The 27,256-nt window shown below is 42.5% G+C and overlaps 1 protein-coding gene across 1 annotated transcript in view; it reads right to left on the reverse strand.

Annotated features, from left to right (window-relative positions):
* The window catches only part of MTNR1B (melatonin receptor 1B), a 57,465-nt gene extending 43,938 nt beyond the window's left edge, over positions 1 to 13,527 (reverse strand). Inside the window, 1 exon segment of the mRNA XM_044982742.1 lies at positions 13,317 to 13,527. Within this exon segment, the coding sequence (XP_044838677.1) occupies positions 13,317 to 13,527 (211 nt within the window).
* Between the last annotated feature and the right edge of the window lie 13,729 nt (positions 13,528 to 27,256).

A 27,256-nucleotide genomic window follows, 5' to 3' on the forward strand; every position in this document is an offset into this window, starting at 1 on the left:
CCTAGAGCCGGCCCTGGCTGTCTTGCAGCTCCACAGCTGAGTGGGTTGCAGCTGGCTCCTGGGCTGAGCTGGAGACCTATTGCAGAGTTAGGCCCTTGTCGTGTTTGATGGCCCTGGAGACTGAATTCTCTGTCATCTAGAAAATACCTCTTCAGGGCACAGGGCCCAGTTGCTCTTTCTCCCTGGCTTTGAGGTAAGGCTGTTCCGGGACCTACCCTCACTTCAACTTAGGTATCCACAGCTGAAGAGCCCACCCAGGCAGTTTGTGTAAGCTCCATGATATAGACACTGCTGCAACCAGGATTTGGTCTGATATGAAATGAGCAGCTACTTTGCCCCTAAAGGTGTGAATGTGACACTGTTAGACAGCAGCACGATCTTATCAGAAAGCCCAACTAAAAATGACTCTCTATGAAGAGCTGTGATTATTATAATGCACTTAGGGCAAGATTTTCCAAAGCACCTAAATGATTTAGGAGCACAATGTCCTGACTTTACTCCTAAATCACATAGCCATATTTGAATATCCCACCCTTAATGCTGGTAGCACCCATGATATTCTTAAGAGATTTCTACACCGAAAAGGCATGGCACTTGCCCTGAGAAATACACACTCTAAAGACAAACAGAGAGCAATAGGAAGAGATGCAATATATATGTAGAGTGGTCAAGTTGATGATTCACTGCCTCTAAGTAATGGCTACATTGAGCCCTGGCTTGGAGGATTGAATAGGACTCGTTGTTCTTCTAATATATAAACATTCCTTCACCCCAGTTTGAAGTGTCATGGAAACAATGATTACATTCTCCTGGTAAGACAAAGATGAGTGTGAAGCCAGCATTTTGCTCCAAAAATATTGCTTATAGCCTCAGAATGTACAGTTTCAATGATATGGTTCACTAGTGACTTTCATCATTCATCACAAAAGATCTACAGACACAAGGTACATTTTATCCTGTCAGTTAAGAATGCTCAATAAATGTTCTACTTAGAAAATATTTACCATAATTCTTCCTGAAACCATCTGTAAGTTTCCCTGTTTCTTGAGAGTTTTGTATGTTTTTCTGACACTAGTAACAAGGAGAAGAGATGGACAAGTCAGACCTCTAAATGCTCTTCTTCTTTGAAATGACTTTGTAGCTACTAGATATGAATGGTGGCGGGGGCGGGGGAGGGTGAAATATATAAAGGGCCAGATGCTGGGATGATTCTGAGACACACTTGGTGCAGCTCAGGTGCTATTTTATGGTCCCTGATCTTGGAACCATCTAACCATTGTCCAAGTACTTAGTATAAAAAAGAGCAGTCACCTGACAGCTCTATTTTATGCCAGCTGGAAGAACATGAATTGGGCTTCTAGGTACCACTACTAATAATTAACAATATGACCCACATCCTCCTTTCCAGCTCATTTGTTTTTAGGACCAAAACTTTTTTGTGCTTCTGAAGTCTATGGACAATATTTTCCTTCTGAAATGCCTGTGCATTCGCTGGTCACAGTTGTACCCAGAATGCTAAAATACTATGCAAGAGGTTATCCTCTCTGGGCCCAAAAGGAGCAGAACCTTTTGAGAAATGTTGTTGCAAGATTTCCAGCCTGCTATTGCAGTTCAAACGATCTCTGAACATGTGGATAGTTATCAAACCCACAACCAAACTTTCAAAGGTTCTCCAGCACAGCTTAGTATGTGTATTCAAATTAACTTCATTCAATAGTTAGACTATTCACATCACTTTAAACCTGTGCAGATATAAAAGCCGCTAATGTGACTGCTTCAATACCATGGTGATGAATGAAATATAATAAACACCTAGATATATTGGATAGAGACATAAATACAGAGAGATGATATAGGATTCATGCAAGACCCTCTTCAACATTTATACATTCTAGCACTAGAGTTGTGCTACTGTAGCATAGACGTGTCCTACACTAGTGGAAAGGTTTTTTTCCCATTGTAGTTAATCTACCCCTTCAAGAAGAGGTAGCTAGGTCAATGGAAGAATTCTTCTGTTGACCTAGCTGTGTCAACACCCGGAGTTAGGTTGACCTAAGCATGGTGCTCAGGGATGTAAATTTTTCACACCCCTGCATGAAGTAACTAGATTGATCTAATTTTTCAGTGCTCAAACTCAAATTAAGGGCCCAATCCATATTCCATTGACGCCAATTAAATCTTTTCATTGGTGTCAATGGGAGGTGGATAGAGCTTTAAATCTTAAACTTGAGGTTTATGCAATGCATAGAGTTTTGTGTAAGTACTTTACACAGGAATGAATTTTTACCCTTAGAAAGCAGCTCAAGATTTATACTTGGTAAACAGAGTTATATTTGCAAAGCTGATATTGGGATCCTTATTTTACCCATTGTTATTAGCCAAACAGCTAACTTTTGCATGCAACATTTTTATGATTGTCTTGCCGAATGTGAAGGATGTTATTTTATTGCAAGACAGTGTCAATATTTGTGGGAGCAACATAAAACATAAGCGGAATCATGATATTGGTATTTAAATACAAAATATAAGCTGGATACAAGGTGTACATAAATAACATTTAAACACAGGACGTGAACTGGATAAAATATAAACATTCAGGCAAATTTAATGATATCGAGTGAGGGATTTTACTGCACAATTTGTTTAGCACCTATTATCAAATAGCTTAATCAAATGTTCATGTAGCTCTTTTGCAATTAAAAATGGACTGCTGCTTTTTTCCTTACTCCACCTATGTATGGTGCAGACTTCAAAATATCAGTGCTTAATCTGTGCCAGGACCAAGCTCCAGCATCCCTAGGCTTGGCAGTTCATAGCCCTTGCACCACTGGGCTTGAGTTTTAGTTATGAAAGTAAAAAACTTGCTTGAGCCCCAGCATTTACTTGCATGAACCCTGGCACCTCTTTCATTACAAATTGAGCACTGCAGAATTGAGCACTGACTTTCCATAGTATTTCTCGTTCTCCTCAATCAATGCAGGTAAACAAAGGCAGAGCTAGGATAATATTACCTGGTGCCAAATAGAAGATGTGGCTGTTTCATCCCTGAGTTTAATATATTTCCTGTTTAGCTGAAACTACAGGAAAATGTTAACCATCCTAACATCACTCACACTTTGTACTTGGTAGTGCTGAGTCAAAAAGGTAAATTTGGGGATACCAGAAATAATGGGCCATTTCTCAGTTATCGATTGGCATAGCCAGCAGAGAATTAGGCATAACATCTCCATTTACTATAGTTACTGGGAATTCTGTTTTTATGTCCCATGTTCAGGTAGAAGTTTCAGGACTGAAAAGATAATAGATTAATGAAAATCAGACATTGAGGTGTGGAAAATTGCATCCTGTAGCACACTTTCTGCCCCTTAGGCAAAGTTTTTGGTAAATCAGTCTAGGGTGGGGTAGTACCAAGTTCCTACAGTCTTATGTTTTCTGAGGTTAATGTCACTTGTCCTCCTTGGAGCAAGTCAATATGCTAGAACTTATTCATTTCCGCACCTCACCATTTGTCTGGACAGCATTTTAGAGGGAAATATAAATATAATTTCCTTGACCTGAGAGGCTAATATCTAGAATTATAGAAATGTAGGTCCAGAAGGGACCTAGAGAAGTCATCAAGTCCAGCCCCCTGCACTAGTGCAGGATCAAGTAAATGTTGACCGTCCCTGACACATGTTTGTCTGACCTGTTTTTAAAAACCTCCTGTGATGGGGATTCCACAACCTCCCTTGGAAGCCTATCCCAGAGTTTAACTACCCTTATAGTTAGAAAGTTTTTCCAAATATCTAACCTAAATCTCCCTTGCTGCAGATTAAGCCCATTACTTCTTGTCCTACCTCCAGTGGACATGGAGAACAATTGATCACTGTTGTCTTTATAACAGCCCTTAACACGTTTGAAGACTGTTTTCAAGTTGTCCCTCCCATAGTCTTCTTTTCTCAGGACTAAACATGCCAAGTTTTTTTAACCTTTCCTCTTACATCACATTTTCTAAACCTTTTATCGTTTTTGTTGCTCTCCTCTAGACTCTCTCCAATTTGTCCACATCTTTCTTAAAATGTGTCGTCAGAGTTGGACACAGTATTCCAGCTGAGGCCACACTAGTGCCAAGTATAACAGGATTATTACCTCCTTTGCCTTACTTAGAACACGCTTATTAATACATTCCAGAATGATATTAGTCTTTTTCGCAACCGCATCACACTGTTGATACGTATTCAATTTGTGATCCGCTACAACCCCCAGATTCTTTTCAGCAGCACTACCACTGAGCCAGTTATTCCCCCTTTTATAGTTGTGAATTTGATTTTTCCTTTCTAAACATACTCTCCACTCCACTATCCAAGTCATTAATGAAAATATTGAATAGCGCTGGACCCAGGACTGACCCCTCTGGGATCCCATTAAAAACACCCTCCCAATTTAACAGCAAAGAATTCATAACTACTCTTTGAGTATGCTCTTTCAACCAATTGTGCACCCACCTTATAGGAACTTCATCTAGACCACATTTCCCTAGTTTGCTACCTAACTTTGGTTAGCTCCCTAGGACATTGGTACTCAATATGGGTCCAATCGAACTCATCCTAAAGTCCATGGAAAGACTGCCATTGACTTCTGGCTCTGTATGACAAACTGGCCCAAGGTGGCTCATGTCACCATCTGAAATATTAAGCAGTTAAAAAATTAGAAGAAAAATCCCCCCTTTAAAAATGATTGTCGTTACTCCTTGTAGAAAGCATCTGGCATCTTAGCTCTCTGAATCAATGTGTCAAAGCTTCTGCAGTGACACCACTGAATACTCAGAAGATCCTCTGGGTTTGGCCAGGATTGGAGCTCTCTTGTAGAGTGAACATTCTTTGGAAGTCAGAAAGCACTGTAAAGGGGCAGCCTTTCCAGAGTCCATGGGGGAGATGCCAAGACACACAGGAATTGCCATACAAGATCAGTTCAGAGCTCCATCTAGTTCCATATCCTGTCTGAGAGTAACCAGTACTAGTTGCTTCAGAAAGTGCAAGAACTCCCTGTATCATATTCATCTAGGTATTTTATCATTGTGATTTTTTTTAATGATCATTCAAACATTTTGCCCGCAGTAAGGCTCACAGATCTGTAATTGCCAGGTTCACTTCATGTCTTACTTAAAGATAAGGCACAACATTTGCTACCTTCAAGTCCTCCAGTGTAGAGAGGATTGCATATTTGTGTTAGAGTTCAGCACTCCATTCTTAAATTAATTCAAGACCCAGGAATCTGATCGTGGTGGCTTGTTCCACATTCATTTAGCACTACGTTCCACCACCTTTCTTTTTGACACCTCAGCCATACTGTATCAGACCCATAGTCTATCTAGTCCAGTATTCCATCTGACAATAGCCAGCACCTGATAATTCATAGGAAGATCCAAAAAATCCTGCAGTAGCAGATGTCAGATAATCTGCCCCTGAATTATAGTCTCATCATAATCCCTAATTGTTAGAGATTGATTTAAATCTGTTAACATGAGTTTTATATCCCTCTCATATTTTTTGTTCACATTAGCTATAACTTTGAATGGCTCCTTATAAATATTCAACCCCACTTTGAATCTTGCTAAATGTGTGGTCTCTATACATTCCTGTGGCAGAGATCCATAGTCCAATTACACAGTGTGTGAAAAAGTATTTCCTTTTTCTTTTTTTTTTTTGTTTGGAATTTTATGTCTTTCACTTTCATTGAACATCCCCTGGTTCTTATGTTATGAGAACAGAAGCTCCCGATCTCCCTTCACTAGCCCATTCATTGTTTTGTATCCATTCTCTAGCAGTACATTCTTTTTATTGTCTGAAAATACTAGTTAACTCCCCACCATTGTCTGTGGCAAAGATCTGAACTAGTCATTTAGTTTCTCACCAATGTCCTTATCGTATTAAGTGCTCCTTGTAACCCCTAGTAGCCCACATGATCTACTGATTCTCTTGTGGGCTTCCTGCTTCTGATAAATATAGATATATAATCTTATTTGGTTTTACTTCTCTGCTCTTCAAATTCCCTCTTTGCACTCTGATTTCTAGCCTATGTGTTACCTGCTAGAGTTTATACACATTTCTGTTGGCTCCTCTTGGGTTGGATTTCCACTTTCTCTTTAGCTCAAATACCCTCTTGTAACTTGCCATTTACCCAGACTAGGTTTTCTGCTTCCTTTCTTGTTTAAGGGTATGTATGCCTTTTATGACTCGACTCTAGCTGTTTAAATAGCCTCCGTGTTGAGTCTAAAGAGTTTAATGTCCTTATTTTCAACGTTAGGGTCTTTTTGACTAGCTTCCTCTTTAAAAAATAAATAAAAATAAAGGATCAGATCCTCAGCTGATGTAAATTGGCATATATCTATTTACTGTAATGAAGCTATGCTGATTTATGCCAGCTCTAGTATTTGGCACAAAATAAATAAAGTTTGGTCAAAGTGTTAGCTTTTGATACACACCCTTCTCCAGCAACATTGAAGTGGATTATATTGTTATCACTGGGTGAAATCTTGGCCCTTTGAAGTTAATGGCAAAACTCCCATAGGGCAAAGATTTCAGTCATTATCACTTAGGCCTAGATCTTGAAAAGTATTTAGGCACCCAATGCTCATTAAAATTAATGTCTCAAAACCAGTGACTCAATTGTAGTTTCTTTTTGAACCAGCTCACATGGAAGAGAACATGGCACTGGGAATCTTCTCCCATCCCACATCCCAGAAAACAGAGATGTACTATGTTTAGCTTACTAACAATGGGTAGAAAGAGTGGGCTGGTGGAGGGAAAGAAGGGAGAGAGTCTTGATGGAGGGAGGAAAGGGAGAGAAAAAGAATGCTGTAAGGGATCAGTGTTTTGGGGATGGGAAGGGGTGAGTGAAGGACACATGGGGGAATGTAGAGGTGAGATGACAGATTGATGTTGATGGCTAGAAAAGAGTAGCAGTACAATTGAGTGGGTAAGGAAGGAGAGGCACAGAGAGCCTGGGATGGGGAAAAGGAAAGGCGATACAGAGAGTGGAAATTAGATGTGAGAGAGAACATGAAAAAGAAGGGAGAGAACACAACGCAGGGGGAAAATGAAGGGAGATGTAGGGAGAAATGAGGAATAAGGGAAGGCTACAAATCATAATGGAGGAGAATATACACCCGTATGTAAAGAAAAAGGATAGAATGTGGTGTGAATGATGAGAAATGGGAAAATGAAGAAGAAAAGCACAAGTCACAATTACATTTTTTAAAGTTTATTTAATAGGAAGTTGAATGCCAGAATTGTTAAAATACCATGTGCAGGAATGTTTTATTTTCTACAGATGTGTATATATTTACATATAGAAATATCCATTTATGCAGACATGTACATAATATGTGTATATATAGATATATAATTACATGTCTATATACACCAGTGTTCTGATGACTGGGGAAGGGAAGAATGGAGGAAAGAGTGGAATTATTATTATTTATATTATAGTAGCTTCTAGATACCCCAATCAAGATCGGAGTTCCATTGTGCTAGCTGCTGCTTATGAGCCTGTCTCTGTCTCTGTCTCTCTCATCTCGAGAGCACTAGTATCTATATAAAAGCTAGTTTGGGACTGGAATAGTAGAGTTATCTATGTCTGTATAAATATGGACTGAAAGTCTCAGAAGTGACTAGTGACTTTAATGAGACCTGATTTTTGAGAGTGACTGTTCAGCTGAAAATGAGGCCCCTTTAAAAATATCTCAAAATTGGCACACAACGATTGAGGCACCCAAAATCATTAGTCGCTTCTGAAAACTCAGTACATTATGTCAAACAGATAGAACAAGTTAACTTATTTGATCATTCCCACATATGAAGTTTTTTTTAATTTTGCAACAGGTTGGATAAAATTATTTCTCTTTCAAAATTAGACACTATAAAAGCACTAATTTCTGTAAGCTGAACCATTTATAGAGATCAGAAATTGCTCAGGATCTTACAAAAAGTCTGGCTAGAGTTACATAACTGGACAAGTGGTGTGGAGTCATACCAATTAGGATATGAATTAGTAGAAAAAGCCTTCACAAATTCACTCCCTTTCCCCCAAGCACAATTGAGAAACAGACTTTAGTATATATATCAAGCCTGCAGTTGTAATGCTGCCCAAACTCCCAATATAGTAGGACAGAAAGATCAGGCCCTAAAAGCATCAGTCCTACCAATGCCCCACACTTTCTTGACTCTCCTCTTCTGCTGAATATGAATACCAACCTACACTTTTCTATATAAAGGCTAATGGGACATTTTATTTCACTCAGTTCTGTGAGCCTCACATTATATGAAGGCTGTGAAACATTTGCTTTTGATCAAACCTTAATTCTATGGTGGATGATTCATAATTAAACAATTTGTAATTATCAGGATCTTAGTAAAACCTGAGACAGAATAGTGTGTCTAAATCTGGGTGATATGACATAATGATGTCTTGATTCCTGAAAAGAAGGTTATTAGTGATATTAGTTAAAGTAATTGAGCTTGGGTTCTTTATTCCCTAAATCTACACTGCTTAGTTGCAACCTTCAGCTCAGACCCTAAAACTCTCCCTCTGCCTCCACACAAGAGTTCACCAGATTTTTCAGAGAGAATGTAGTCAAGATCTGAAGTGGTCTCTCCCATTCATAGAACCATAGAGTTAGAAGGGACCACAAGGGTCATCTAGTCTAACTCCCTGCCAAGATGCAGTATTTGTTGTGTCTAAGCCATCCAAGACAGATGGCTATCCAGTCTCTTTTTGAAAAGCTCCTGTGAAGGAGCTTTCACAACTTCCCAAGGCAGTTTGTTCCATTGTTCTACTGTTCTTACAGTTAAGAAGTTTTTCCTGAGATTTAATATAAATCTGCTATGCTGTAGTTTGAACCCATTGCCTCTTGTCCTGCCTTCTGTGGCAAGAGAGAACAATTTTTCTCCATTTGTTTTATGGCAGCCTTTCAAGTATTTTAAGACTTCTATCGTGTCTCCCCTGCCGCCCTTAATGTGTCCCTTTCCAAACTAAACATACCCAGTTCCTTCAGCCTTTGCTCATAAGACTTGCATTCCATCCCTTTGATCATCTTTGTTGCTTGCCTCTGGATCCTTTTCAGTTTCTCTACATCTTTTCTATATAGTGGTGACCAAAATTCCTCCTATTTCCTCTCTCCCAGCACCCTGTCCTCCTTTTCTCCTGTCACCTACACCAAAGTTTTGGCCTGCTCTCCTCCTCTAACCCTTCCACTGTCTCAGCCCTTCTTGTCTCTGACATCCATTGCCATCCACCCTCACCACCTCCTAACCTTCCTCAATATCTGACTCTCCTTTGCTCCTTCCCTTCACAATTACAAAGATGCTCAAAATCAACAAGATGAAATTCAATAAAGACAAGTGCAAAATACTATGCTTTGGAAGAAAAGTCAAATGCACAACTATAAAATGTGATGTCTAGGCAGTAGTACTGCTGAAAAAAGGATCTGGGAGTTGGCGTGGATCACAGATGAATATGTGTTAATGGCTGCAGTTGTGAAAAAGGCTTATCATTCTGGGTTGTATTAACAGGAGTGTTGTATGTAAGACACAGGAGTAATTGTCCCATTCTATTGACACTGGTAAGGCTTCAGCTGGAGTACTGTGTCCAGTTCTGGGCACCAGACTTTCAGAAAGATGGGGACAATCTGGAGACAGTACAGAGGAGAGCAACAAAAATGATAAAATTTTAGAAACCCTGACCTAGGATGAAAGGTTAAAAACACTGGGCATATTTAGACTTGAGAAAAGAAGATTGGGGTGGGTGGGGAAAATGTGATAAGTCTTCAAATATGTGAAGGGCTGTTACAAGGAGGATGGTGATCCATTGTTCCCCATCTCCACTGAAGGTCGGGTAAGAAATAATGAGCCTAATCTGCAGTAAGGGAGATTAGACAGTTTTTCCTAATATCTTAACTATAAGGATAGTTAAGCACTTGAAATAGGCTCCAACACAACCTTAACACAGAGGGCTGGACCAGATGATCTCTTGAGGTCCCTTCCAGCCTTACATTTCTATGATTCTATAATCCTATGCTCCAGTCACTTCAAAAAGTCATCTCTTGACCCACCTATCTTTCCAACTCCTGCCTCTTCTCTCTTCCTCCCTTCACCTCCAAAGTAATTGATTCTTAGCATTCCTCACCTTCTCCACTACTCCATTAATGGTGATAGTCTTGAATATCCATCTCTCTGATTCTCCCACAGTCATCTTCACACCTTCTTTCATTCTTCATTCTATACATGGAAATCTGACTGAATTGACCCATAAACCTCTACCTATCTCTACCCCCCCAAATCCATCCTTAAGAGTCATTTCTTCCTGATGCCTAAAAATGAATTTGTGGGACAGTCATATGTAGATAAATATTTAAGGTTAAGAAGAGAATATGTATATTCAAAATAAATGTTTATGGTGTCCCTCTCCCTGACCCTCAGCATGTTGCTTGGCCTCATGAATTGTAAACTGTTGCTAGCACATTGTGGGCACTACTGGACCTAATAATATGCATTAATAATTCTATTATGAAAATAATGCTTGTCACTAGTGACATCTTATGATACCACCATGCACTTTGATAATTAAATTTAAGTTTATTCCCACTATCATATTCACCAGTAACTTCTTTGCACTGTAAAATGAACAAAGCAAACAATATCAGCCTACCTACACAGAAGTCCTGATCATCCTTCCTCCTCTATGATTTGATGTTTCTGTCCATCTGAGCTTTACAAAGATGAGTGAACAAAGGTCTATTCATTTTCATCAGCCGATGGGCACTAGTGACAGCAGTGTACTCCCAGATCCCCAGGGTTATTCAGAGCAGAACAGACACTTCTCTCAGTCTTTGGGTCATGCAAAGCTACAGTGATTCATATCTATGAGCTCTGATAAGTGATAGATCTATTTGTCTAAGGACTGGTAGGTTGCTGTGATGTTTTCTCTCCCCACTTACAGTATTTTCTCATCAGCAGAGGTACAGGTGGCCTCAGTGTAATAGGAGGAATTTTAAAATATGGAGGAATGTCATTATCTTCCTCCTAACTAATTAGACTTCTACATGGAGTAAAGCCCAATAGAAGCATATTGTTTTAACCATACTATATTATATGGCTTTCTAAGCCACATCCTGCCCTTAAAATATAAACACGTTATCAAGTTACTAGGCAATTGATGACTAAACACAGTCATTTGCTAAAAGAAAACTGCTTTTAGATGAAAACTCAGCATCATCCCTTTTTCAGTTCAATATCTTCCTGATAGGTTATGTTCCTATATTTTCATTTTTCTCTCCCTTTGACTTATTTTTCCTACTGAAATTGATAAAGGCTAGATTCCTTTTAAAAAATTATAATAGTATCTAAGTATTGATCAAATGATAACAGAATAGTAATGATAGCTCTGTATATTGTATTCTTTCCAATTTCATTTATTTCTGCTTCCTAGAGAAGCATTTTTTCTTTGAAAAGCAAAGGCAACCTAGTTCTTAGCTCCTCCTACTGTTCAATTCAAGTCTAATTAGTATAGCTATAGCAGTTACTAGTGTCAAGTTACATAAACCAGAGTTTTGCACATCTGAAATGATGTTTGTACAAATTTTATGCTTCAGCTGAACTACAAGAATACCATTTGTACCAGGTAAGTTAATACATAAGATAAAGAGATATTTCAGCCTTTCTTATAGTAAATGAAACCTAGTATATTGCATTGCCAACTGGGAGGAAGGCATACAGATAGTTAAAGCACCAACGATAAACATTTAATGAACTGAAGTGTCATCTCTTTACACACTATTTCATCTTTTGTATTTAACACAGGGACTGATTTTTCCTCAATTCCCTTCAGTTCAAGATCTGTCCACAATGAACGTGAAACAAGAAAACACTGAAAAGACCTTTGCAAAAGAAATGAACCTCCCTGAAATAGACCTGCATGCTTAAAGTACTTTAATAATGATATATTACCAACTATATTGTATTAACAAAGAGAGGGTTCATAGCGAGGCTCCCGATGTATCTCTTTGATCTAAAATTCTTGTAGCACCAAAGTAGTCTCCCATTTAGCATAGGGATGGTATGGGGCATTCTGCGTCTAACTTGGATCTGGTCTTGAAAAAGTTTTGTTACTTAGGACTGAGTTCCTCCACGTCATAAAATAATGCTATCGAAGATCTGAAGTAACAGTGCAATCCCGGAACTGCTTGTAATGGGAACTCTAACGAGCTCGTTCCCTGCAGTTAGTGGGGATAATAACACCTTCCATTACATCCATATACCTAACAGTCGACTGAGTGCAAATATTCTAAGAACAATCTAACTTTCTAGCACTTATAAATTAACTCCTGTTCGGCAGAATCAGGCTGTAGACAGCACGGTAGGTGGTATAACAAAAGTACATACAACGGGACATAAAACAACAATGGGAAGTAATTCTAAAAGAGGCATGGCAGAGCAGTCCCATCTGGGTACCACTTATTTCCTCCCCCGCCCCCCCCCCCGTCTAGTTCTGTAGGGCAAACAAATCTCTAGCCACCTGCATCTTTAGCCAACCCCAAACTGAATAAACTGCGAGGCAAACAGAAAGTTTATCAGTTACATCACCTCAAGAAATAAACACACACACGATTCGAAAAATCCCCTTTATTTGGTGTTTAAGGATGACCAACCAGGCGGCAGAAAACGTTGGTTAATAAATATGACGATTACTGTGAATTTGATAAACTTGCGGAAAGTGGATTGAGTCTCTCTCTTCCCCCCCCCCCCCACTCAAAAGGACACTTAGACAAGTCTGAATCTCTACAAAGAGCTTTCCCTCCTGATGAGTTTTGGGGAAAGCTTTCAGTTAATCATTAAACGCTATTTTATTACGCTGCATCCTTATAAAACGCACGGAATCATACGCCGCACAAAGATTACACGATGCGTTGCTAAGATATACTTGATGCCCATTAGGAGCCAGTGCCGGGTTTAGCAGCTCGTTAGGGCTGAGGATAGGGATTGGCCCACGTGTAGGGCTCAGCACAGCGCCCTGGTTTCAGGACTGAGTGGTGGGGGCTCAGCAGAGTCCCGGGCAGAGGGGCAGAGCTCTAGGAGCCTGGCCCAGTTGAAGGGTGCAGGAGAGGCAGCGGGATAGTTTCGGGCTGAGTACCAGGCTGCCCCCCCCCGCCCCTAGCTGGCCCGGCTGGAGCCCAGGCGTGGGGCTACTTGCGGAGCCGCCCCGCCAGAGTCCGGCGCTGGCTCTGGAAGCGGCCCGAAGCGGCCCCGTGCAGCCTGCTCGGCTCGCCCGCCTCTTACCTGAGTTCCGGAGCTTGCGGTTCTTGAAGACCGAGACGACGACCAGCAGGTTGCCCACGATGTCCACCACGGTGGTGAAGATCAGCACGCTGGACAGCGCCGGGCACACCCAGGCCGGCCGCCGGGCCGCCGCCGCCTCCCGCCCCGCCCAGCCGAAGCCCCCTCGCCCGCCCAGCTCGCAGCAGTTCCTCAGCGAGCCATTCTCCAGCATCGCGGCCGCCCGCGCCCCCGTCTCCCGCCCGGCTCCTCCTAGCAGGGGCTGGGGCGCCCCGGGCTCCCCATGGCAGCGCCGGCTGCCGCCTGCCCGCCCGCCCGCCCCGGGTGCCCCGGCGCTGCGGACTAGCCGTGCTCGGCGGCGGCGGGCAGGGCTTTAACGGGCTGCGCTCCCCCGCCCCGCTGCCTCCCCGGCAGAAGGCGCTGCGGGGCGGCGGCCGGGCGGGGCTGGAGGCAGCAAAGCCCCCCCCCCCGCTCCCGCCCCACTCCCCCATCTCTCGCCCGCCCCCGGCCCGCAGCCCCGCCAAGAGCTGGGGCAGGCGGGGGAAGGGGTCGGCGCGGGCCAAGCGGGGAGGAGACTCAGAGCAGCCGCCAGGTCCCTCCCCCACTGCCCTGCGCCTCTCCCCTCCCCCCCCCCCACTTCACGCGCGCGCGGCGCGACTGCAAACTTTCCCGCGCGCCGCTCGCTGCAGCTCGGCGGCAGCCGGGGGCGCTGAGGGGAGCCCGCGCGCCCGAGCGCTTTGCTGCGGGGAGGCGCCTGCGGGGCGGAACCGGAGCAAGGGGGGGGGGGGAGGGCTGGCGGGGGCTCGTGCACAGGGCGGCTGTGAGTGAGTTAGGAGAGATCGGGCGGGGGGAGGGGGGAGAGCAGGCATGGGGAGGGAGCGTGCAGGGAAAGAGACGCAGGAGCGTGTGTAAGGGAAGGGGGTCCCCGACGGGGCGGGGAGCGTCACCAAAGGGGGGAAGGGAGCACATGCATGGGGAGGGGGAGCCGCCACAGGGGAGGTTATCACTGACGGTGGAGCATGCATAGGGGAGGGGAATCACAACGCGGGGAGGGGAGGATGCATAGGGGATTGGGAATCAAGGGGGGGGGAAGGAAGGGTGCATAGAGGAAGGAGGCTCACGGGGGAGGGGAGGATGCCTAGGGAGGGGGGACTCACAGGGGAAGGGGACATGATCAGGGCAGTGGCAGTCAACCTTTTTTCATTTGTGGACCCCTAAAATATTTCAAATGGAGGTGCAGATGGACCCCTTTGGAAATCTCGGACATAGTCTGCAGCAGTGGCATAGCCCGGTGGAGGGAACAGTGGGAGCGATCACAAAAAAAGGCGCCACCCGCTGCAGTGCTTTTACTCACCCGGCAGTGCTTTTACTGATGGGGCAGCGCACCGAGTCTTCGGCGGCGGGTCCTTGACTCGCTCCATGTGTCTTCGGCAGCATTTTGGCAGCAGGCCCTTCAATGCCGCCAAACACACCGGGAGCAAGTGAAGAACCCACCGCTGAAGATCCGGAGTGAGTGAAGGACCTGCAGCTGAAGTGCTGCCGAAGACCCGGAGCGCCGCCGGGTGAGTAAAAATTAAAAAGGCGCAAAGAAATTGAAAAGGCGCCACTTGTGCTCAGTGGGGGAGTGGCCACTGCCCCGCTCCTCCCCCCTCCCAGCTACACTACTGGTCTGCAGACCCCAGGGGTGCGCGGACCACAGGTTGGAAACCACTGGGTTAACGGAATGGGGTGTGTGTGGACAAAAGGCAGAGAGCCCCAAACAGAGGGCGTGTGGGTGAGAGAGGAGTCCCAGATAGGCAGGCACTATGCAAGCTAGGGCCTGGCACCTGGTAGAGTGGTAATACACAGCCAGGTGCAGGGCCCTGCATGCCGCAGGGCTGGCACAGGGCTGGGGGCTGTGGCCGAGTTGGGAGTGTAGAGGATGCTGCTGCTGCTGCTGTAAGTGGGGCAGGCAGGGGTGATCGCACACCACAAGGTGATCGCACACCACCTGCTGACGTGGATGTCCCCTGCTGCTAGCAGCAGTCTCACCAGGCACTAAGCCCAGCTGTGCCTCTGGGCTGTGTGAGGTGTGTGGGGGTGATCTTGAGCCGTAGATCCAGGGCCCTTCTTGTGAAGAGGCAGCGGGGGGGGGGCAGAGCCCTCATACTTGTCCCGGGCCCTGCATGGGGCAGAGGAGCCTTTCTGTGTGGGACAAGTCACAGCCATGGTTGGGGGTGGCAGCAGGAGGGCCCACTGTGGCTCAGCTCACTGCAGCTGGGAGAGGAAGGGTTTAAAGACAATACTCATTAGCAATAAGCCTCAGAGGTGTCGATGTCCAGGCCTCTTCTTTCCCAGGACAGTGCTGGAGCTGCATGGCAACCAGCCAGGAGTCTGAGCTCGGACAGCAGGAGATGCCAGCTGAGATCCTGGGGCTTCCACATGACTCATGAGAAGAGGCTGGGTGAATAGGCTGCCAAGGGAGCAGCTCCTCCTTGGTTTCACTGCCTTTGATGTTTGAATGGCCTGACTAACCAAGATAAGGTAATCAAGGGCAGCAAGCAACCCTTCATCTTTTTTTAAACAGGGCAGAGCTTTGGATTTAGAGTTTATCTTAATTAAGAAGTCCATGTAATCCAGCTCTATCTAAACCATCTCTCTCAGGCTTGGAGTTTCAGAACTGATTTGGCAGGAGGCGATTTTCTAAAGCAAGTCTCCCTACTAAAAGTCAGTAACTATACATGAGGCACCCAAGAAGGAGAACTTTATCTTCCTCAGGATCAGTCTAACAGCTAGAGCGAGTTAGTTGTAATGGGAAATCCCTCCTCACCTCCCCCCTCTACACCATCTGTTGTCTGGCTCTAAATGTTCCATTGCTTTCCCACCAGTTAAAGTAATTTCAGTCACTTCCTATAGATTACGTCAGGGATGCTCAACCTACAGCCCACAAGAGCATTTCATAGGGCCCACAGCCTGCTTCAATACAATATACTAATGGCCAATTCACTAGCATTTTGTCATCATGTTTACATCATTTTAGTTTACACAAGTGTGTAAATAAACAATACTGTACATAGAAACAACCTGTTTAAATATGTATGAAACAAGCTGAACTTAAAATATAAATCAATACAGGTGACTTTAAATCTTATTAAAATTTGTGGAATCTGTTTGGCCCATGCAAGATTGTGCTTAGGTTTATGTGGCCCTCCTGTGTAATAAGGTTGGGCACCACTGAACATAATCATTTGCTAAATATAATACAATACACACTATGTATTATTAATTGTGTTACATTAATGCCAAGAGACACCACCTGAGAACAGGGCCCCATTTTGTTCAATGCTGCACAAACACTAGGGTGGTATACAGTCCCTGCAGTCAGAGAGCTTACAATCTAAATAGGTGTGACTTACAGAAGTGGAGTGACTTGCACAAAGGTTACACACATAGAATATCATTTGAACAACTATGATTACAGGAACACAGATCTCTTCACTGCTAGTCTGATGCCCTATCTACTAGGCCACATTGCCTCCTAATACAACAGTAAGATTATATACAAGATCTAGATTTGTGTGCGACTTCTCTTCCCCTCCTACTCCTCAAAATTTCACAGATAAATTGATCAATGTATGATAAATAACATCCAGTGTACTCTGTGAATTTCACAAGTCACCCAGATTTGACTTTCCTGGCAGACTTTGGCTGTAATTTATTTATGTTGTAGGATTCACCCCTAACACGGACATATCCACCCTTAGGCTTCTGTTGATGGGCAATAACTCATTACCGAGTATGATCATCTTCCATGGGAGTTATGGGTCCTCAGGTGGCTAATAAGGTCAATCCTTGAACCACAAGTTCTATTACAATGAGGGCAGATATTTTCAGGCTCAGCAGGAGGCTGTTGACCATGACCGGACACCAGTCTCTCCTTCCTCCTGCGCCTCTTGTCCTCTTCAGCTTGTTGGCGAGCAAGTTCAAAATGCCAGGGAACATCATGTAGGACTTCACTCCATTTTAAGCGGTCCTGGGCAAGTGTCTCCCAGGTATCAATGTCAATATTACATTTTTTTAGGTTGTCCTTCAGCAAGTCCTTATAATGCTTCCGTTATCCACCCACATTACAATACCCTTCTTTCAGCTGAGAGAACAGTACCTGTTTTGGGAAGCGATGGACTGGCATCCAGACCGTTCCAGCGGAATTGCTGATGGATGATCATTGCCTCAATACATTGTCTTTTTCTCTTCCAGAACACTAATATTGGCATGCCTGTCTTCCCATTTGATCTTCAGAATCTTACGAAGGCAGCATTGATGGTGCCTCTCAAGGACTTTCAAGTGGTGTCTATAGGTTGTCCAAGTTTTGGACCCATACAACAGTGTTGGGAGAATAATAGCTTGATAAACAAGAAGCTTCGTGTCTGTTCAAATGTTGTGATCTTCAAAGACCCTGTGCCATAAACAAGAAAAAGCTACACTGGCACAGCTCAGGAGATGTTGAATTTCTGCATCAATATCTGCCTTGGATGAAAGATGACTTCCAAGGTAGAGGAAATGATCGACATTCTCCAGTGGCAGTCCATTGATTTTGGGGCATGTTTGACTCCTGTTTGTACTTTGAAAGGTTCACTCTGGGAGCTAATGCTGCTCAGAACAGTCGCTTTCATGTTATCATGAAGAAATTTTAGGACATTGATGTATTTATCAGGACATCCAGTCTTAGAAAGTACAGTTCAGAGGGCACGGCAATTCATTGAGTCAGAGGCTTTAGTTAGATCAATAAAAGCCATGTACAGTGGTCGGTTTTGCTCTGATGTGAGCTTTTCTTCTAAGACTGGTTGGAAGTAGTCATGCTTAATAGGGTCCTTCAAATCTTGAACCTTCAGTTTGCGTCTGACCTGCTTAAGGGCTACATAGCAAAGGGAGCATATGGCCCATAGTTTTTTCTCCCCATACTTTACCAAGCATTGAGTTTAGCGTTAGCAGCCTACCAGTATTAACAGGCAAACTCCCCAAAAAGAGGCAGTTTTCTGGCCAATCCAACAGCAAAATTATAGTTACTCCATTATGGCCAGTTGCCTCTTTGAGGTACTATCTCCACAGAAACTTGCACTGGTTAAACTAGTGCACACCCCTTCAATTTCAGTTTATTACTACTTTCTTGGTTTAATTTTGTTCCTAATCAGCTTAAGATAAACTGAAATAACACTAGTTTAAACCCAACTGTTCACTCAGCCTTTTGCATCAGTTTAAGAAAATCAGTTAAAAAAAATCTTGCTTTAAGTTAAAGTTGTGCAACTTTGTATTTAGACAATCTCTAAGGCAGCCTAGTCATCAACATCCTTTGCAAACTGTACATGAAAGAATGTACCAAAATCTTGATATTTTGAACCAATCCAGTTCTGCCCTCAAAAGTATCACTACTGAGTGGACATTCCTCAGCTCCTGTCTTGATGCTGTAAAATAAAGGAGCATTGTAACTGTCTAACAGGTGAGACTCAAGCCTAGCATAAGCACAACTTTGCTTTCACTTTACCACCAACAAACTAGTAATGATCCATTTTAAATGGAAGTTTCATTGTTTTATTGTTCTTGAGGTATTTATCTTTAATGAGTTGTCAAAAGAATAAGCTGTCTCTGGACTGTCTCCAATTTGTCCACATCCTTCCTGAAATGTGGTGCCCAGAACTGGACACAATAGTCCAGCTGAGGCCTAATCAGTGCAGAGTAGAGCGGTAGAATTACTTCTCCTGTCTTGCTTACAACATTCCTGCTAATACATCCCAGAAGGATGATCACTTTTTTTGCAACAGCATTACACTGTTGACTCATATTTGGCTTGTGGTCCACTATGACCCCCAGATCCCTTTCCACAGTACTCCTTCCTAGGCAGTCATTTCCCATTTTGTATGTGTGCAATTGATTGTTCCTTCCTAAATGGAGTATTTTGCATTTGTCCTTATTGAATTTCATCCTATTTACTTCAGACCATTTCTCCAGTTTGTCCAGATCATTTTGAATTTTAATCCTATCCTCCAAAGCACTTGCAACTCCTCCCAGCTTGGTATCATCTGCAAACTTTACAAGTGTACTCTGTATGCCATTATCTAAATCACTGATGAAGATATTGAATAGAACCAGACCCAGAACTGATTCTTGCGAGACCGAACTTTTTATGCCCTTCCAGCATGACTGTGAACCACTTATAACTACTCTCTGTGAATGGTTTTCCAACTAGTTTTGCACCCACCTTATAGTAGCACCATCTAGCTTGCATTTCCCTAGTTTGTTTATGAGAAAGTCATGCGAGACAGTATCAAAAGTTTTACTAAAGTCAAGATATACCACATCTACCACTTCCCCTCTATCCACAAGGCTTGTTACCCTGTCAAAGAAAGCTATCAAGTTGGTTTGACATTATTTGTTTTTGACAAATCTGTGCTGACTGTATTATCTTCTAGATGTTTGCAAATTGATTGCTTAATTATTTGCTCCATTAGCTTTCCGGGTACAGAAGATAAGCTGACTGGTCTGTAATTCTCTGGGTTGTCCTTATTTCCCTTTTTATAGATTGGCACTATATTTGCCCTTTTTCAGTCTTCTGGAATCTCTCTGGTCTTCCATGACTTTTCAAAGATAATCACTAATGGCTCAGATATCTCCTCAGTCAGCTCCTAAGTATTCTAGGAGCCATTTCATCAGGCCCTGGTGACTTGAAGATATCTAATTTGTTCAAGTTGAATATTGTGCACTGGTATGGAGCAGATGCAGCCACACATGACTTGTGGATACCCATCTGAATACAGTGATGCAGTGCATCACAGGCATCCTTAAGTCAACTCCAACACCATGGCTACCTGTTCTGTCTAACATCGCTCCCTCGCTGATACACCAAACTGCTGCAACATTCTGCAAAGCTCAGTGAATCCAGGAAAATGGATGCATTCCTATCCACCAAGACCTTGACAGTGATTCCCCTGCAACGTCTTAAGTCCCACAGGCATTTCTGGGAACATTCGTTAAGCCTCAAGCAATCAGGCTATGGACAGAAGGATGCTTGGAAAGCAGATTGGGCTAAATAAGACTTAAAAAATAAAATAAGACTTAAAAAATTGTGCCGGATCCCATTCAGAAGGTTCCTAGGTTTGACCTTCCATGGTCATCTTGGTCAACTCTGAACAGAATTCGAACCAACAATGGTAGATGTGCACATCTAATGCACAAATGGAAAATCAAAGACTCCCCAGTGTGCAGGTTTGGTTCCCCACAACAGACCATCAAACATATCAGTACCTACTTCCCAATTTATGAATATGAAGCATAAATTTACAATTTATGAATATGAAGCATGCATTCTGCAATTCCTGATGTAGCCATTTGGCTCGATCAACTTCAGGTGAAATTGTAGTTGCTGTTCTGCACCAGCCATACAAAAGAAGAAGATTTAACTGAGATAAGAATTTGGTCCAGAAACTTCAGCCACACTTTAAAAAATAAGCACCTAATGTGGGGCACCTAGCCCTTACTTAGGCACCTAAGTAAGAGGATCTGATTGTCAAAATTGCTGAGCACCATCATTTTCCATTGACCCTAATGAGAGCTGCTGAATGCTGAACACTTTTGAGAATCAGGCAACTTATTAAGGAGTCCAAGAGCCCATTTTTTAAAGCCTTGACTATCTATCATTGCTTGGAATCAGTGGGACTTTTCCCAGTAATGCTTTCCTGTGTTATATCTGTGGATGCTCTCTCTAGGAAATGCTTCTTTTAGTTTTCTGAAAAAGATCACCCTTACCCTGATTTTTTTTTCTTTTACTTGAAGTGAGATGTGGTACTTCATCTATGAGTGAATCTGGAAAACTGCACTGAGAACAGTCATGGGTAATTTAAAAGTGTTTGTTCAGAATAACTTCTGCTGAGTATATAAACAGATCAATTTTTGTGGTTAAGGTACTCCTATTGAGCTGTAATATAGAGAAATGTCTTGGTATTTAAAAGTAATATTAAAAATCTTTTATTTTCATTTGAAAAATTCTACACCCCTGCCCCTCATTTTATGTCTAGGGGGAAGTAATTTTATTCTGTGATGTAGGTCCAGGCAGATTTGTTTTTTAAGCAATATAAGGCTCTGTGTGTCTGCTGCAGGACAAAACCAAGGAATTGCCTGTATGGGGAGCAATCAAATATTCCACACATCACTCAGCTGCCCAAGGCTGTTCTCTGTGGATTGTTCTTTTTTTCCTGAAAATGTGTGGCTTCTTCCTGAAGATTCATTCATGCGCCTGTTTTCTGTGTTTTATTGATTTTTTTAAAGGGACTTATCTTTAACCAGCTGTCACAAGTGTAAACTTTTCATGACCATGAATGTAATTTCAGAAGACAGAAGTTGCTACTGCTGGCGTCCCTTAAATTTTCAGTTTCCCAGTAGAACAGAAGAAAAAATTACCTCAGCACATTCATTATGTTATCACATGTTTCTGCAAAGTAACAGTGCAATTTGAACTTGAATGCACCATCTCTTAAAACGCCTTTATGCTTTCAGTAGTGTTAATTTCATGGTAATTTAAACTCTATACATCCCGGTGGAAGCCAGAATCTGGGCTGCTCTCCTGCTTTCAATTTGATCCAAGTTTAATTCTTTCAAAAACAGTTTGACTTACTTTTGAGTCAAATCAGGCCCAAGTTACAATGTTTAAAAGAAAGCCTCTTCTGCCCATCACTTCTTGTCTACTGTCGAGAACCTGCACAAAAAGCAGTATCTCCTTGCAGAAAGGAGAAACGGTGCCATCCCAGAAACAAAGTTGGTTGACTGACTAACTTTTGCTATTTGATCTGCATCTTTTTTGCTCCCACACTATAAGAAGGTACTTATCTAGAAATCAAAGCCAGTGTTGTTATCTTTGTTGTATATTTTTTCCAACTTTTAAAAATAGCTTTATTTTCCCCTAGAACTCTCCATAAAAGTCAGTGGAATCTTCCAACTGGATGACTGCCATCCAGCTCCCCACCACAAGAACAGACAATTATTATTTATTTGTAGTACAGTAATATCCAGAGGCCTCATCCATAATTGGGGCACCATATGGTAAAAGCTGTGTAGAAACATAGTAAGAGACAGACCCTGCCCCAAAGGGCTTATAAGCTAAATAGACAAGACAAAGAAGAGTGAAAAAGGCAGTGTTCTCCATCTCCATTTTACAGAGTTTAAGTGACTTGCCCAAAGGTCACACAGTGAGTCTATGCTACAGCTGGGAACTGAATCCAGTCTCCTGAATCTTAATCACAAGACCTCTGAATGAGTTAAACTGGGACATGTGGAATAGTTTATTATTCCTAGGGTGTGTCTGCACAACCAGAGCTATGCACAGGCTAACCCACCACAGCTAGCTTGACTCTAGCTAGTGCCAGTAACAATAGCAGTGAAGACAGTGGGGTGGAGAGTTCAGAGTGGGCTAGTGAAGCAGGCACGAACTCAGGGTCCATACCAGGCTTGTACTACTCATGCTGTGCTGTCTTCATTCGTATTGTTAAACTAGCTGGATTCAAGCTAGCTTGGTAGGCTAGCATGTGCACATACCTTTAGAAAGTAGAAACCTTTTCCCTTTATCGAGTCATTTTTTGTGCTATGCAGCTTAAGAAATCTGTCAGACCTGTATGGTAGATCTGACACTCTGCAATGGGATGGCAAAACAACAAAACTAGTCCTATGTGACTGAATACAGCCCTGTATTCACACCCTTTACACCACTGTAATAATCTTTGTACAAAATATGCCCTTGTGAGGTATCATTTAAAACTAACAACTTGCTGGTCAATAGTATCATGGTAAAAGGTGTGTGGCAACATTATATATAGAGTTATGAATTCCCCCTAAATGATGTTGGTGGCACATGTTCAAACCCACGTAGCCCTGAGTAGCAGGACTGGTCAAGCAGGTCCTAAATAAAGGAATGTGTGATTACTTCAGTTTACATATAAGTTGTAAACAGGGTCCTCAGACAGCAAGAAGGGTTGGACAGTAGAAAAGGAAACTCTGCATTTCAGCAAACAGAGGTGAGAAGAAAAAGCATGCATCCTCTTTCACCACCAGATACCATGTCACCTTCTTTACTGTTTCAATGAACTTTAACTAGGGGTAACCTCAGGAAAATGCAATTCAAAGATTTCAAAATGTAACTGAACTATAAAAGTGGGAGGCAAAAGTACCCCACATTATCTCTACCTGTCCATCTCTCTCTTTTTCACATAAGAAGTCAAAATAAACAGCCTTTGGACTTTGGGAGCAGATTGTGGCCTCAGAATTTGGTCAGTAATGTTACCGGGAACCTGTGGTAAGAATTGCACCTTGAACCAAGTCTAGTTTGTTAAGTTTAAAAAGTGTTTTATCTTTATTTCTTTTGTAACCATTTCTGACTTTAATGCCTTATACTTGTACTTGCTTAAAAACCTATTTATTTGTAGTTAAATAAACTTGTTTTACTCTTTAATTAAAACTCAGTTAATCCACTGTTGTGAATTGTTTGGGTAACTTCATTTAAGATAATAGACTGTTGTATATTGATCCTCTTAGAGGAGCAATGGACCTCATCTATCTGGACAGTCCAGTAGAGGGCTGGATAGTGTAAAATATATGTTATTTGGGGAAAATTCAGGATGGGAGTATGTTGGGGTCACCCTGCATGTAGTAACCAAGGCTGCTGGAAGCCAGAGTGTGGCTGGTATTTGCAAACAGGTTGCTGGCCAAAGCTGTGGCTATCCACAGACATTCAGGCTATGTCTATACTACCGCCAGATCAACGCTCTGGCGATCGATGCACCAAGGGTTGATTTAGCGGGTCTAGTGAAGACCCGCCAAATTGACTGCAGCTCACTCTCTGATCAACCCTGGTACTCTACCCCGAACAAGAAGAGTAAGGTAAGTCAATGGGAGACACTTTCATCAACGCAGTGTGGTGTAGACACCATAGTAAGTCAACCTAAACTACGTCGACTCCAGCTACCTTATTCAGGTAGCTGGAGTTGTATAACTTAGATCGACTTACTGCGATATTGTAGACATAGCCTCGAAGTGTGACCTGCATGTTTGCAGGATGATTGTGAGGAGCCCGTGTTGGCAGCTACACCAGCAAAGCATTGTGAGGCACCCCAGGTTGCAAGGCAAGTGGTAACACAGCTCCTCACTAGTCTAGATTGCACCTGGAATGTCATTCCCTGGCAGGAGTAAAATGTGTTCTTTTTTAAGCTATTAAAGGAGACAGGGAGAAAGGAGTGGGAGAGATCCCGCACATATACACACCCTAATGCTACTACAGAATCAAGGATATTTTAGGCCAGGATTGTCAGAGGACCCTAAGGAAGTTAGGAGTTACTCTTAAATCCTATTAAGAGTAAGCACGAATGGGACACCTAACTGCCCTTAGTGCCATTGAAAAATCTTTGTTACTGCTAGTATATTGTGAGTTAGGAGTCAATTGAATGCTCTAAAAAGTGAACTAATGGTGGCTCGAGCACAGTGCAGTGCCAGGTGACAGTTCGAAGCACATCTCTGCTGACTCACCCCAGCCCTAATCTTAGATCCTCCAGGCTAGGCCACTCTTGGGCCTCCGCTACCGTTTTGTATGGTGGTTTTATGGCATTTATAAACACAAGTCTGGAAGTCTGCATTTCCACAGGTGAAAGGCAAATTCCATTGCCCCACATCACCCCTTAACTAATTGCATTTAAAATGGAAAGCAGAGTCACAGAGCTCGTATCATTAGATTGAGTGACCATAATGCCCTTGTCACGTAGCATTCAGGTGCTGTTATCTCTGCACGTCAGCTTGTACTAAAAGCAGCTGATAGTTTTATCACAGCTAGAAAGGCAGGATAGTCTGGGAGTAGTGACCACAGGGTGGCAAGTCAGCTGTCCCCATTGCCTCACCACACAGCCTTGGGTAAGTTGTTTTACCTTTCTGTCTCAATTGCTCTGACCTTAAAATGGAGATAAGGAAACTTGCCCACTTACCTCATAGATGTGAAGTGAGGATTAATAAATTAATCTGATTAAAAAGCTAGAATTATTTTACCTGTGCCACCAAGCTAATAATGTTTAGGTTCAGGACACACAAAACACTCATGAATAGCCTAATGTCTATAAAACATTCTGTAATTCTCTGCCAGAACCAGCAAGAATAATTGATATTACAAAAGTACTTTCATGGTGTCTCTGAAAAATTCTCTGCACTGATTTTAGTGCAGTTGCCTATCTGTAACTGAGAGCAGAACTGGGTCTATTATGTGGAACAGGGCACAGGTGTGTGCTAGCTAATGGTTAAAACAATCTTTGAAATAAGGAAGGGGCTTGAATTTTCTCTTCGACAGCTTCCTACCCTGCAGTGCTGCTTTGATAATTCAGAGTGAGCACAGTTTGTGGGAGGCTTGAGTCCTGTCATAGTGGAGTGGGACTGACTAGGCATATGCCAAGAGTGTGGCATCTAACGTTGGCCTCACTGGATATGCATGCCAGCTCATCTTGGGTTAGCAGACAGTGTTCCTGCCCCCTCACTTCATGCAGTTGAATAAAGGACAGGTGGCTAACATTACAATTAGCATACAAGATATAAAATATGGATGGGAACCCTTGCTTTCCAGGTATAATTGAAACTCAGCTGGCCAACGCTGTAGGCTCAGATGACCCTGACTAAGAAGTCTGTTCAACATAAGCCATGAGAGAGATGGCGAGACAGTGCTGTTTACACCTGGCTCTGAATGCAGCCCCAACACCACCAGATTTGAAGGTGTGACCACCTTGTATGGGAATCTTAAGAAGGGTGAAGCAGGGGCACTATGTACCACACTGATGTACAGTTCACTATACCACAGAGTCCCTGCTTGAGTTGGCAACATTTCTTTCTGCAGAACCACTGAGGTTACCTGAACTAATTGGGTGACTTCAATTTCCAAACGGATGACAATCCCTGGGGGCCAACTTAACCTCCCATGGTCAGCAAGACAGCCATGTGACTGTCCTATGTGGTTTTTGGATTCACATAGCTAGAAATACTCTGGATCTTATTTCTGAGGTGGGATTGGAGGCAAAAGGGATGGTAAGTATGTCCTTTCCATGGACTGACAGGTTCTCTTGGGCCATGTTCTGCAGTACTTCATCAGTCCTTACTCAAGGAAAAGTCACACTGACTCCAATGGATGTTTTGGCTGAGAAAAGACTGTAGGATTTGGCTCTCAAGTTTCAATATAAACTAGATAGTTCTGATTGTTTCTTTTATATGGTGTGTATATATGAATCCATGAAAATTTAAATGAGTGAAATCCTTACTTTTCAATTGGGCCAGAATTCCCCCCATTAAGTACTGCAATATTTCAAACAGTGGCATGCAGTAGAATCTCAAAGTTACAAACACCTCAAGAATGTAGGTTGTTTGCAACTCTGAAATGTTTGTAACTTTGAACAAAACATCATTGTTGTTCTTTCAAAAGGTTACAGCTGAACATTAACTTAATACAGTTTTGAAACTTTACTATGCAGAAGAAAAATGCTACTTTTAACCATCTTAATTTAAATGAAACATGCACAGAAACAGTTTCCATACCTTGTCAAATCTTTTTTTTTACAGTTTCCCTTTATTTTTTTAGTAATTTACTTTTAACACAGTACTGTACTGTATATGCTTTTTTCCTTTTTTGAGGGTCTCTGCTGCTGCCTGATTGCATACTTCCTGTTCCAAATGAGGTGTGTGGTCAGTTTGTACCTTGGGTGTTTGTAACTCTGAGGTTCTGCTGTATTTCAATTGATTTATAACCATTGATAGAATCAGCCAAAATGTACACTAGACATATTTATATAAATGCACAGGTTGCAAATCTTCTCTGATAAATGTAACAAAAAAAAATCAGGGGGATGAAGAATTTATCCAGAAGTAGAATTTTTCATAAGGTTCTGTCAATAACAGAGGGAAAA

Source organism: Mauremys mutica, chromosome 1 (assembly GCF_020497125.1).
Source record: "Mauremys mutica isolate MM-2020 ecotype Southern chromosome 1, ASM2049712v1, whole genome shotgun sequence".
Classification (NCBI taxonomy): Eukaryota; Metazoa; Chordata; order Testudines; family Geoemydidae; genus Mauremys; species Mauremys mutica.